The 14,734-nt window shown below is 40.1% G+C and overlaps 1 protein-coding gene and 1 long non-coding RNA gene across 7 annotated transcripts in view; one reads left to right on the forward strand and one right to left on the reverse strand.

Annotated features, from left to right (window-relative positions):
- Positions 1–14,734, forward strand: part of LOC116810751 (uncharacterized) — a 31,699-nt gene that overhangs the window by 10,768 nt on the left and 6,197 nt on the right. The window lies entirely within an intron of this gene.
- Positions 8,060–14,734, reverse strand: part of TANK (TRAF family member associated NFKB activator) — a 96,624-nt gene continuing 89,949 nt past the window's right edge. For all 6 annotated transcript variants that reach the window (XM_032755577.2, XM_058441652.1, XM_032755580.2 and 3 more), the window contains 2 exons: positions 12,674–13,254; positions 8,060–8,883 (listed from right to left, as the gene is read on the reverse strand). In XM_032755577.2, the coding sequence (XP_032611468.1) occupies positions 8,707–8,883; positions 12,674–13,254 (758 nt within the window). In that variant the 3' untranslated portion in view covers positions 8,060–8,706. The remainder of the gene's footprint in view (positions 8,884–12,673; positions 13,255–14,734) is intronic.

Raw genomic sequence — 14,734 nt, forward strand, 5'->3', positions numbered from 1 at the left:
AGTGGTCCCCGTGTCGGCTTTAATGCATATATTTTTTCTAAACCTTGACTATAGAGCCACGTTACCCATTAGTATTTAGTTTATTTTGGAAAAAACAAAAAAGAGTTGAGAACTTTAAAGGCAAAGTCTGCTTTGAAATGTATCAAAGGCTTTAACCTGGAAGTAGATCTCATCCAATAGGGTCTTGCAGATGCTGAAAGAAAAGGCTTTTGCAATGCCAATGGTAAAACCTCAGGAAAAACGCAACAAAACAGTGGGTCTTTGAGTATTGAAGTGTGTGTGAGAGGGTGAGGAGTAGAAAGCTGCTTTCTGGAGGAAGCCTGCTGCTTGCATTGCTTCCCCAGCCCCAGTTAGAGAGAGCTTTTTCAAGCAAGCTTTATCACCCTTACTGATACTTTGGATCCCCAGTGAGCTAGCCTTCCTTTTAAGCCAGTTGCTTGAAGTGGTCTGAATACACCCACACAGGATGCCCCTTTATCACTAGTAGGTAAGCTATTTAACAGCTGCAAATGGAGAAACTATTTGTCTAATGAGTGCTGTTTTCAGAGTTGATTCACCAACACTCTCAGGGGAAGATAGTATAAGGCCGAGACTTCCTTCTGAGCTGCACAGCCATCTCCAGACAGTGAAGGCCAGCTCTGGAACCAAATGAAGTATTTGGTTGGTTTAGAGAATGTTTTAGTTCCAGATCAATAGTTTTAGAAAATACATAAGCTCACTTCCAGTTCATGCTGGTTAGCTATTTTTTTTCCCCCAGACAAACTCTAACCTGGAATTCAGACTGTTAAAAAACTTAGCACTGTGGTTTGGCAGTTATGATATGGTTTAACTCCATACTCTAGAGTTACAAATCATTTTTTATCTTCTCTCATGTTAGTTTGTGTCTACAAAAATATGTTCCATGACTTGCTCTTCCCTCATTGGAGCAGGCCGGAGAGATGCCCAACACCCAGTGGGTTAAGGTGCCCTTCTCCAAGCAGAAATGGACTGGGGCCCTTGTTAGAGTGGTGATAAACTGACAACATTGATGATTGATTGATTGATTAAGATGGAGTCTGGCTCTGTCCCCCAGGCTGGAGTGCAGTGGTGTGATCTTGGCTCACTGCAACCTCCGCCTCCCAGGTTCAAGCGATTCTCCTGCCTCGGTCTCCAGAGTAGTTGGGGCTACAGGCATGCACCACCACGCCCAGGTAATTTTTGTATTTTTAGTAGAGATGGAGTTTCACCATGTTGACCAGGCTGGTTTTGAACTCCTGGCCTCAGGTGATCTGCCTACCTCGGCCTCCCAAAGTGCTGGAATTACAGGCGTGAGCCACCTCACCTGGCCAACAACCTTTAAATAATAAACCCCACTCCAGTGTCAGGTAATGTCAGGCCCCCTACTCTTTCTGTGGTTCTTTTGTGTAAAAAGACTTTGCATAGGACTTAGGCTTCCTCTGAAAGAAAGTACAAAGTCAGTGAAAAACTATATTTTATTTGAGGTAAGGGCTGGTTATGGAAAAAACAATAGTTTGAAAAAGACAGGAGAGCTTGAGTTGAGTTCCAACTATTTGAGTAGGTGTGAGGGATTCATTTATTCTCTTTAGACACAGTGGGGTTTTTTTGTTTGTTTCTTTATTGTTTGTTTTGTCCACACAAAAAGAAAGTTGAATTAGGCAGTCTTTAATATTTTATTTTAAAAACAACTATTCCTTGAATTATTTTAAAGTGAGAAGTCATTATTTGTACACTCCTTCCAAAGGATATTAACAAGATAGTTTTTGAATGTATTCATGGTATAGCCCTAAACAACAAAGGACACATGGGCAAGTGCCAGGATATCCAGGCCTTCTCGATTCCAAGGGGACATTCAACCATGGGAGAAGGGTTAAACGTCAAAGGGTTGCATAATCAAGTGCAGATTCTCTGGAAATGTGCGAGCGATTTTGAGATAGACATAACCCTGTATAGGCAGGCCAGGGGGTAACATGTTTGAGAACTTACTTCAGTCCTATTAGGGGATTGATGCTTCAGAGAAAAGAGGACTACAATAAGATGAAAGCTACAGCTATGCAGTAAATAAACGTGGCGTAATCATTCTGAATATTCTAGCGCTTGGTGCACTTTAAAGTGTGTGAATTCATCCATGAGGAGCTCTGAGGATGGAGGAAGCTGGCAATCTAGGAACTGGTTCTAGAAATGACCCAAGAAACTTGCTTCTTTGTATCTTTTCGGTGATAGAAGGTGATGTTTCTTTTAATTTGAGGCCTTCTTGAACTGTAAGCTCCCACAATCTTTCGCTAAACAGACTTCATTCACATTCTGAATCTGGTTTTTGTCTCACACATATTAAATTTTAAAAAACAGAAAGAAACAATAGAGCTTATTAGGAAAAACTTGTTTTGAATAGTAAATTAAGCATAATGGAAATAGGCACATGTTTTAGCACGGTTTTTCCCCCTTTTTACCAATTGAACATTTACATCTTTTTCAAAGTGCTGTGATTTTCCCCTTAAGTCTTAAGCTGGAACCACACACTTTCAACAAATGAGACTTACATCACTTGTATCTACTGAGAGAAATCATTGTAATACTGTGGATTCCAAATGCACAGCCTTCCAAAAAAGAGTTTTAGTCAGTCACCCCTAAACTATATTAATCAAATCAATGTGGCATTCTAAGAATCCAAAGAACTACCTAATTTCAAAGACACTGTAAATCAACTGGCAGCTCTGACTGATTTCAAATTATGCCCTGTTTTCAGAGACTGGAAACCTGTACATTCAGAGGTACACCTGACTACATGGTGTGTTATTAAGAGATATGCCCCAGGTGGAGGAATCTTCAAAGCCAATATATTTTCTTTATAACTGGTGTCAAATTGATGTATATATTAAAAAATCTTGGAAAATGATCTCAAAAAGGAAGTAACAGCCCAATGAGCCATATGTTCAGGGAACCTAACAGGTTTCCATTGGGACCAAATTTCACTTCACCTTTTTGTCCTTATGTGCAAATAAAAACTTATCTGTAAATACACCGTTAAAACAGTCATGCAAATTTGTGAGGTCTGTATACTGAGAGGAAATTACACTAAGCCTATATAAACCAAGTTATTGGAAGATAAATAATTTGGTGAGATACATAACAACATGGAATTGAACTAAATTTATTTGAGCTCTATAGATTCACAGCTTTAGAGAGACATTGCTTCTATAGAATTGGTTAATGAAGCAAAGGCTGGTGAATAGTTAATAAATTGCTTAATTTTGATGCTGATGGAACATCTGAATCTCCACGTTTACATGAATAAATATAAAGTTAAAATTTGTTTTGCTGTTAGATAGGTTGCTATTTTAACAGATTCAGACACAAGGGAATTTTCCAAATGCTAGCTAATACTGTAGCACCGAAAAGTCTGTAATATGCCAAGGGCAGAGGCCTGCTTAGTGGTTTTCCAAAGAGTAGAAAGCAGAAAGCATTAACATTTACTTACACAAAATCCTTTATGTAACTCTTCTAAGATTTTTCAACTTAAAAACTTTAAAATGTTCTGTATGGGCCGGGCGCGGTGGCTCAAGCCTGTAATCCCAGCACTTTGGGAGGCCGAGGCGGGCGGATCACGAGGTCAGGAGATCGAGACCATCCTGGCTAACAGGGTGAAACCCCGTCTCTACTAAAAATACAAAAAATTAGCCGGGTGTGTTGGCGGGCGCCTGTAGTCCCAGCTACTCGGAGAGGCTGAGGCAGGAGAATGGCGTGAACCCGGGAGGCGGAGCTTGCAGTGAGCCGAGATCGCGCCACTGCACTCCAGCCTGGGGCACAGAGCAAGACTCCGTCTCAAAAAAAAAAAAAAAATGTTCTGTATGATTTTAGTAGATCTGAAGTTTGCATTCAGCTCTTCTATTGGTATGCCTGGACATCTTCTAAAAGGAAAAATGATTCACTCTGTGCACTTGTGTAGTTTTTCACATGACTAGGATCAATGAGGATGGTATAAAAATACCAAAATTTACTCATTTTAATTTCATTTTTGTGTACTTTTATCATGAAATATTACAAAGCCGAATAATAGAAATGAAACCTTTGTGTATATACGACTGAGCTTTAGCAAACCTTATTTTAAATTGATTTTTTAAAAAGGAACAATGGTGTGTATAAAGTTATGCAAAGGTAAGGGTCAGCAGAAAAAAACAATTACACTGCACAGGTTTTTAGTTACTCTGGAGGTCCAACCATGGCTTACGGGGAAGGAAGTTTTATGGTGTTTATAAGGGTAGTTTATGTAAACCCATAACAGTAAAAATATTTTAATGGTAGGAATAAAAGTGTCTTTTAAGCGCAACAATCAGCTTCTACGGTCAAAAAGTAACAGGAGGTTATATCAAAACTCAGGTCCCCGCCTGCATCAACAGGTATGAAAGGCTTTTTTCAGCAGACTCGGGTTCTGATGGGCTCTGTCGGAGGGGCGGCCAGGGCGCTGCTGTTTTTGACCAGCTTCTCTCAGGCCAGAGTATAGAACAGAGCGGCCAAGCGGGAAGCTGGGCCTCCAGATCAGCTCCTGCCCCCATCTGCCCCACAGTCTCCGCGGCAGTGGGGAGAGCGGCCCGCTTCTTTCCAGGCCCTTCTCTCCCCGCGACGGTCTTTCGAGGGAACTCTCGAGGCCCAGACGGCCCCTTAGTCTAGTCTTGGGGTCAGGAGGTCAGGCCTTGGAAGCACAGCTAATGCTAAGGCCCTTTATGTGTCTTCGCTGCGATCATTTAAACCGTGGACCGGTAGCTCTGGCGAAAAGGGGCTCCAGGGGTCTAAGGGCCGCAGCGCGGGAGGCGTGGCGGAGGTGCTGACCTCGCCGACTCGCCGCAGGCCAGCGGGGCGCGGCCACAGCAGGCCAGGTTGGGGCGGCTGGAGGCCTCGGGGTGGCGGCCTCGCTGGGGCAGAGCAGGAGATCTGCGCTCAATCCTGGAGCCCTTCTTGGCCGTTGTGGCCCTGTCACTCTTTCCACCCCTGACTGTCCCTAGCCCTTTCTGAATTCGCCTGGACTCCCACTCGCACTCGCTGGCCGACGCGTTTGATTCACCAGAAAGCGAGTGGGCGTGAGAACGCAGGCTCTTCGGCCTCTTCCCCAGGACTTGGATCCCGGAGCGCGGGTCCTCGCCCCAGCGCCCCGGGGAGTGGGCGTGCAGCGCAGGCCGAGCCCTCGGGCAAGCCCGCGCGGGGCTGCACTCCACTGGGCCGGCGCGGGGGGCCGCGCGGGGGCTCCCAGCCCGCTAGGGACTCGGTGGCGGTGGCTGGGTTCCACTCGCCAGCGGCGGGAAGGACGCGCGGGAAAGCGAGGGAGCAGGAAGCGGGTGGCGGCGGCGCGGGGCCCGCTGGAAAGGAGGGAGCGCCGCAGGCGGGAGGAGGGAGCGCGGAGGAGGGAGGCCGAGAGGAAGGAGGGAGCGCGGCAGGCAGGCGGAGGGAGGGCTGATTAGCATGCAGCAGCGCTCGCGCGCCCGGCTCCATTGTTTTAACACCTCCCCTCTCCTCCGCGCCAATCTGTCACCGTTCAGCAGGCGAACGCTGCTGCCTCAAATGCTGCTCTTCTCAAATGAGACGGATAATTAGTTGCCCCGCACGAATGCCGCACTCTTCTCACCCCTGATTGCTATCACCTTCTTGCTCCTGGCAGTTTTGACACCTCGTAATCAGCCTGCTGCTTTTCTCTTTTCTTCCCGACTTCTGCTTCCCTCCCCCCGCTTTCCTTCCTAGTTTATTTATTTATTATTATTATTTTAAATGCAATCCCGGTGCTTATTTGGGCGAGTCCTCCGCCGAGTTAACCTTCCGCGTATACATGTGTGCATTTATCTGTATATGGGAAATTGGATGTCTGTGCGTGAGCGGGGGGCGGGCTGGCAGTTTTGCGGGAAACACTGCTTCCACGCCGAGAGAACTCGCTTCTCCTAAAGATATTTTTGGGAAGGGAGGAGTTGCGGAGAGGGACGGGAGGGGAGAGTTGGGGAGACCTCAATTAATGCTTTAAAGATCTCTTAGAAATTAACAAACTGGGGAGTCTTGGAATCTGCTGTCAGAAGCGTGTTTTCCCCTCTCTCCTCTAACAAGCACTGACAGTCTAATTACTGTAGCTACAAGCAGCTGTCGAGGCAGCAGCCCGGGAGAGGAGGCGCCACAGGCTGGGCGCACCCGGCCGGCCCCTGCGCCCAGCCGAACCGCCGAAGCGCGGCCCGACTCCGGGAGGGACTCGGGGAGGATGGAGAGGGGCAAGGCCCCGCTCCCGAGAACCCCGGCGAGCCGAAGGCGGGCTTGCGAGCCGGCGGACACGCTTATTGTTTCCTTAAGTCTTTACCTTGAAGGTTAAAAGATGTGACGAAAGGAGGGGACGTGGGGGGAGTGGGAAGAAAATCTTCTAAGCTTCCATCCACCCCTTTCTACCTCCTCGAGCTCTCCCTCCCCCGGTGTTGGTAAAATAACCACGCAACCCGGGGCTGAGGGGGCGGGGTGAGCCAGGCTGGAGTGTAAGAAAGCAGATGTCCCCGCTGGCAGCAGCCTCAGCCTCCGGGGAAAGCTGCACCGGGGGGGGGGCCCTCCCGAGGACATTCACCTCCCACTTCTCAGGCATCCCGCTCACAACTGCCTCGCCTCGGCGGGGGTGGTTTTTTCAGACGGCGTTTCGCGTGTGCAGCTTTTTTACCTGGGAGCTGTTCTTACCCGGCCACGCTTAGCAGATGCCAAAAGCCAGACCCTGCACGACTCAGTCATGAGGCAGAGGGAGAGACCTGGCGGGTGCCCACTCCACCTTTAGAGCGGTGGCCCGCGCTCCCTCTGTAGAGCAGGGCAGGCGGCTGCTCTCCAGGCCGCCTTTCCTGTGGCCCCAAAGGGTCTATGTCCCTCACAACGTGGAGCTTAGGGTGCCGCTGGAACCTAAAAGAAAACCGAGTTTGCTAGTCCTGCTAAAAGTGGTGGGGGCGGGGAAAGGATGGGCTGGGGAGGAAGGTCAATGGTACACTTTAATTTGAGTCACTTTCTGGGACATAGAGTTTCCTCTGGTTGTCAGCAAGCTAGTAGATGTCAACTGTGTTGAGAAAGTCTTCCCATCTAGAAAAGGACGGGAAAAAAGAATCCCCTTTCACGAGATAGGTACAGTGGTATATGCTGGCTAGTACACGCTGGGAAGTTTTTATTTTTGTGTGCGTGTGTGTGTGTGTGTGTGTGTGTGTGTGTGTATGTGGAGAGGGGAGGCTGGGTGGGCAGGAGGTGGGGGAAAGGGAAGAAACTTGGATAATTGTCTAGGCATTTCCATTCAGCCCTAGTGGCAATGAAAGAAAGATATACATGCCTCAGAACCCTTCGCAGTGAATACCTAGTAATTACTGTCACCCTGGTGAGGAACATGTCAATATGATGTGCTTGGCACCGGGAGAAGTCGAGGCACCACTCTCATTCTTCCACAAGTTAAGGTTCTTCACTGTGGCACAGAGGCCTGCTCAAATTACCCCATCCCACACCCTCTACTTTAAAGCACTTGCTTCAAGAAGGCTTAAATTTCTGAGAGTTGCAAATCAATGCTTACTTCATAAAATGGAAGCCATGCCGTAAACACTTTTAAGAATCAGGGGAAAACAGAAACCTAAAAGGTGAGAATCATAGGGAATAAAAATGAAAGGAAGTCTCATTTTAAACAAATTTTGCAGCCTTCTGAATTTGGTATCCACTCTCTCAAATGTCTTTCAGTGGCCATCAAGCAGGCTGCTAACAATGAATAACAAATTTCTCAACAAGAATATGAACATTTCTAATCTAAGTTAACAAATATAGATAGTCCTTGCAGGGTTTTAGATTTGCTCCCATTAAAAACAAATGTTTCTTTAGAAAGTTTAGTTTGAAAAATAATTCTAAAATTCAAAGTGATTCACTAATTGTAATAAATGCCACCAAATCTGGTCATCACCATTCTATTAGGTTACTGAAACGAAAACATGAATTTTATAAACTTCCCTAAAAATGTGATTCCTTCCTTCCCTTTCTTTTTTTTTTTTACTCAGGAACAAAGGACATACTAATGATCACAATATAAGTACCTCTTAATATTTAATTAATTTCATCATGTAGCTATACACATAGTAAAAATTAAAGCCATGTATATTATTTAAAAATCTAAAGTGTTTAAATAATTCTACCAGTTGTTTTATCACTGGACAAGAAATGTATTAGGTTTGATACTACAAAGATGTTTATGTTGTCTGCTATTTTCTATTATAGGTTTATTCAAAGAGATTATCACCTATAGCATAATTAAATTTTTCAATAAAAACAAACTAAAAAAACCCTAGAAACATTTGACATCACCAAATTCAACAGCTCTCACTAGAAATCCAAGCAATAAACTTAGATATTTGAAATAAACATAAATTATGATTACATAACTCTGTAAGTCACATACATAATTTTGAATTATGGTAATAGCACTGTAAACACAAATACAAAGGATTACAGTTTTATACAGAATTTTTTTTTGTTTTTCTTCTTTTAGGCTATTTCTCCTTGAACGAACAGAATGATCTTTTAAAAAAATAAGAGTTATACAGTAAATCCAGAAAAAAATTCAAATAGTTGTGAAACTAGATTTTCCTATAAATGATCTTGAATTTAGTTTACAATCAAGTATTTATAGTATTAAAAACCCAAAATCATCACATAGAACTTGGTATGTCTGTTTTCAAATGTGTATCAAGTCTCTCCATTGAAGTGTGAATTAAGATGCCGAAGGAAATCCCCCCTGGATGTAATGGATGGTGGGAAAACTGCTTGACAGAATTCACATACTCGAGGTATATGCAATTCTGAGTCTGTGCCACTTAGTACCACCAAGTCACTGTCTTGATTAGGAAAGGGTTTCCAAATGGGCTGCAGGAAAGAAACAAAAATATCTGTTACTTATGTTTAAATTCAAATAGCAATGGACTTCAAATTTGAATTTCTGAATGAGTTATGTATGAGCATATATATTTAATTCCCTAATATAAAAGCAAATTACTTTTCCGTAAAGTTAGCATGAGGACATGACTCAATTCTTGGTTTCATAAAGGGTACAACTAAACTTTGATTAAAAGTCACTTGGGACACACACTCATGCATTTTATCTTTATATATTTAAAAAGATTGCAGCTTTAGCATGCAATTTTTAATACTCAATGATCACAACAGCAGTAGTTTTGGAACAATAGTTAATACTCTGGTCTTTTAAATTAAATTCTATCTTTTGTTTTTTACAATAAAAACCTTAAATTATAGGGGCTTTATTAATTACTTAGTATACAAGACATGATGTGTGTGTGCATTGCGTCTTAATCAAAATCAATTTCACTGTTTATAAGCAAATACAGTGAATACATATATGAATCAGCATTATTTTGATTTTTAAAAAGAAAATTTTCCTTTTAAACTACTGAACAAATTTCACTGATCAGTTATCTTTTGTTTTTAAAAACAAATATTTAATCATTCAACAAAATCTAACACATGCAGTGTTTTGACTTCTTACTTTGCTTCTGTTATATAATAGGTAGTTTGGCCTTACTCATTCTTGTCACTGAATAAAGTGAAACTTGTCAATAGTTGCCTGGTTAAAGAATTATGAAAAGTCATAATCTAACAGAACTACCTCCACTATAACCAGCACATAAATACCCTTTCATAACTGCGCTTATTCTTTTTTTTAAACTTCTAGAAGGACAAGAAATAGCATTTAGCTTAATAATAGCTACACAATAGATGTCTGTTAACTGGAAAATATTTTCCTGAGTTGTGTAAACCAAATTATTTTTTAAAATTTCTTTCTTATGTGGACACAGGTAAATTACTCTGACACAGCTAAATTCTGATATTTTAAGAAGAATCACCTCATAAAGTCAAATTTAAAGAGACCCCTTATCCTCCTATTACTATTACGTTTTTAAAGTCACACAGCCTAGTCTAGCACCTGACAAGTGTTACTGTTATTTCCCCTAACTTCTTTCATTCTGGTTAACCAATCATTTACATAAACACTATATTACTAATTGAAGCATTTGGGTTTCACGACATCACTGTCTTCTTATAAACAGTTTACTGGACAGCTGTGTACAATTGGTGTAAATATACAACGTCTGTCTAGGCACCCAGATACATTCAAATATCAGTATGGGGGATTTATAATAATGCTGACTCAATTCCTTTCACAAGAAATGTCAATTTTATTACAAAAATAGTAATATTTAAAATAAATGTTATAAAATTTAGGGTAAAATAACTTTCTCTGGAAAAACTTCTTTGATGAAAGTAGTAAAAATTGTGAGCATACAAACAAAATCTAGTTAGACTTAACTTGATTCTAATTTTAATGTTTTCAGTTTAAACAAAAAAGTACAAATCACTGTAATGTGAAATTGATATGGCCAAAAATAAAAGATTATTAAAGATAATTCTTATTTATATAAAATAGTAAGAAATTAAATCAGAAGCAATTTAACTTCTAAATTTGGTAAGCCAATCTTCTACTCCCAATTTACCTATTAAGTCCATATTCATTTTTCTCTATTAAGAACTTTTAGTTCAGATTTGATCTCTTCATACAATTTAGTTGGGATCCCACTCACTGACTCAGCAAAGTAAAAAAGAAAATCACATAGAACAATAATAATCTGATATACTTTAGTCTTGGTTATGATAGCTGAATATATAAAATAGATGTTTAGTAGTAATGATTGATATAAAGCAAAATTTTGAAATATGTAGCCAAAACATTCACTTCTCTTTGTTACTATCTACAAACAACTCAGGATTTTTTTAAAAAATTATTATTATTATTTTGAGACAGGGTCTTGCTCTGTCACCCAGGCTGGAGTGTGGTGGCACCATCACAGCTCACTGCAACCTCCAACTACCTAGCTCAAGCAATCCTCCCACCTCAGCTTTCCAAGTAGCTGGGGGCCATAGGCGCATGCCACTACACCCAGCTACATATATCTATATAGCTATATGTATTTGTAGAGACAGGGTCTCACTATGTTGCCCAGGCTGGTCTCAAATTCCTAGGCTCAATCAATCCTCCTGCCTCAGCCTCCCAAAGTGCTGGGATTATAGGCATGAAGCACCGTACCTGGCCCAACTCAGAAATTTTGTTCTTATACTAGCTTTGTACTTATACTAGCTTGTATAATACTAGCTTTATTAATACTAATAAAATAGCTTAAACTGTTTTTTAAAAAAACTTATTTTAAGAAATATTCTTCCCATCCTAAACTGTAACATGGTCTTCAAAACAAACTAATTTCTTTGCTTTTTCTGCCAAAATATCAATTATCTAACCTTATGCCCCATGTCTTGTGACAACTCAATAATAATTCTCCTGAATTTTTTAAGCTGAATACTTTTCCATCAAGTTGCAATCACATACCAGCTGTTTCCCTTGCTGTAGTATAGAAAGCAAATGTACAATGCAGGGTGCCATCTACTGAAACATGAATGCACAGACTAGTAAAAGAACAAGCAAGACATATAATAGAGAAAAAAGTAACAAGCATTAGAACTGATGCACTTCACAGCTCCGCAGGAATTCTACTTGCAATAAATGAAATTGTTTAATTTGTTTCATTTAGTAGCAACTATAACTGAGACTATGAAGTGAAATAAAGTACAATGAACAAGAACATAAGTGAGGTTATAATTAAAACTTATTGTCAGCCATGCCTAGTTCTTCCCACTACTAAAATATACCACAGCTTGACAATTGCCGTCTTTGCATGCTGATTTAAGTCTATAACCTATATGTGTACTTAAAGCAAAAGGGTATTAATAACTTTTTTAAAAAAATTAAATATCTCAAGGCAAAGAGAAATCAGACAAATGTTTGCAAGTTACATAGACATTTACATCAATCTGTATTTTCATAAGCTTCTGTTTTTTGTAAAAACTATACAGCTTTCATTTGCTTTCAGACATTAAACTTTTTTTTAACTAAAAGAATCATTCTGTGATGGAACTTGAATCTAAAAGGGAGGGCAGGAGTGGTTTAGGGGATATAAGTCTGTGAGCTTTAGAAACATTAAATAAAATATTTGATATCATACACATGCAGAGACTATTTAAAAAATATACTAGGCTACATGTTCATTTCCAGATTAGCAACCAAAACCAAAACTAAACCCTACAGATCTATGTACTATATAACTGAGGATGTAGTAGAAGTATTCATTGAAAGATAGTTCACTTATTTTGATAAATAGAACTGTAAGATGCAATTATTTACTTATGAAAGATCATGAATTCTTATAAAGATGAATATGATATACACAAACTATTAAATAAAACAGCATTTGTTTCACACTATGAAATTTAATAATCTTATTAATCCTGAGTAAACAAGCTTTGAATAAGGAACTAAGAAAGTGACACCATGATAGATATGGATAAGGCTTAACATGTATTTTAAAAACTGACATAAATTCTAAGGTACTTAACAATAGAGTTTTACCATATTCAGCTTTTCTAATTTCATGTCATTTATTATAGGACTTGTTTTTTTGAAAGCCTTAACTTTGGCTAGTCAGTAGTTTAAAAAGGATGTTTGATAACGTAAAAAAGATGCATATCTGTGCATGTATGGCAAAATGTGTGTTCACACATAATAATATATTTGTTAATGCAAAACAGTTACCTGCTGTGGTCCTCGGATAGCTTTTCCCGGGGAATCGAGTGAGGGAAAAGGTGCATCAGATGGGTCCAGAAGTGGGAAGGTATTTACATATAATGCATTATGATCTCCAGGTGGCAAACACGCAGCTCTATCCAGAGTTGTCCTGATACAAGTGTTTACAAGATTTGAGGGCTTTGTTTTGTCAGTTGTTTTAAGGTTTTGTATAGCTGAAGCTATGGGGTCAATTCCCTGAATTTCAAATAAAGTTTCTTCTGTTTTAACAAAGTTCCCTGGGTTGTCTCTGAACTCCATATTAAATTTCTCTTGGCACATTGCCTCAGACGTGGCAGGACTAAGGATGCCGGGTCTCTCTGGAGTGCTATGTAAGAAAGTTGAGTCATTGTCCATAGGTGGAAACTTGACATTGAATTTAGAAAGTGATTCAAAAGAGGTGTCTTCCTCATCTCTGCACAGTCCTCTTGGTGTGACAGATGTGATGGATGGTGCACCTCTATTTATATCATCTTTAGCCTGAGGCTTAAACAGCGCTTCTTGTTTATCTGTTTTATCCGTACACTGTATAGGCACAGAGCACTGTGTTTCTGCAGGGAGAAGAACACAAAAGAGAAACAGCTGCATTCAAATCATTAAAAAAATCTGTTCAATCAGCTTTGGACAGATAATTATTATTTTTTCTATTGGTTTTTATAGCAAATGAAGACAACTGGGATTTTAAAATTTGCTACCATCTTACACAGAATATTAGCAGTCTCCAGCGGGTGAACTGAAACATAGCTTATTAGTTGCAATTTAACTACTTTGTCTTTTCCTAGGTCTTCTGCTGTAAGCTTTGCATCTTGTTCACAGTTACACTGCTCCACACTTAAAAAACATTTGCTTGTAGTGTATACATTTAAACATTTTGTCAGTAACGGAAGCTATAACTGTGAGTTTGCTTAGACAAATAAGTTGTTAAAAGGGAAAATCTTACTAGGTATATCTAAAATTAGGTCATTTATTATTCATGTCACTGTCTAACTAAGTATATCACTAATCAGTTTAGCCACTGTCTGCTCTCAATAATCCATGTGAGGGACTGGTGGTTGCAGGAGTTGGGAAAAAGAAGACAGTGAAGGCAAAGGAAGGATGAAATATTGTGATGCATGTTAAGAAAACTGTGGATGAATAGATTATTTTATCATCTTATATCTTTTTTAAAAAAAGACCTCTGTAAATAATAGGTAAATATCTGGTAGATAAAAGGGCCTCTGTAGCTCATTTATCTAGAACCACTTATCCAACAAATTCAGCTTTCTGGGACACAGTCAAAAGCTAGAAAGAAAGTAGAGCTTCTGAGGAGCCAGAATTAGAGCCACAAGGTTCATAGATACATGAATTTTGTTCCTATTGTCATTTTAGATTTATTCTAACAAACTTGGTGGTATTTCCGTAGCTCATAGCTGGTTTGAAACAGCAAATTAAAAGGGAATATGAGTTGCTAAAGGCAGACATAGATATCAACAAGAGCTAAAAGCATAGGAAGAGATAAGAAAGACAAAAAAGCTGATATAAGAACTTAGAAAACACTACAGTCTAGTATAGGGCCAATGAGTGCTCAATATAAAAAAAGATAATCAAAGTACTGTCCATGTTGATGATTCTGAGACACTAGAAAAAGCCCAATTAAGCTCCACAATGTCCCTTAAAGAAGGCACTGAAGTTGGTAATGTATGCATTTTAAGGATTGTCATCAGCGCTGTTGAACATTCACAAATGGAGACATTACCAGTGATGCAAATTTAGGTAGACAGGGTATACAGAACACAAGATATACAAAGTATCTGTACAGGTTAGTAGGCACTTAACAAATGTCAGTTCCTTTATATTCCTTTGGTCTTGGCAGTCTCATGACACCTCTCTGTCTTTTGCCACAGCACATTCCAATATATTTTTTTCTGTTTGGGTATGTGTAGTACAATGCAACCAACTTCTTTGGTTCATCTTGTTATATACCTACTGCCTCTCTTTATACCTCTCTTCATACCATCCTTTCTTATTGGATTATTATAACAGCCTTTAAAC

The sequence above is a fragment of the Hylobates moloch genome, unplaced genomic scaffold (assembly GCF_009828535.3).
Source record: "Hylobates moloch isolate HMO894 unplaced genomic scaffold, HMol_V3 SCAFFOLD_1, whole genome shotgun sequence".
NCBI lineage: Eukaryota > Metazoa > Chordata > Mammalia > Primates > Hylobatidae > Hylobates > Hylobates moloch.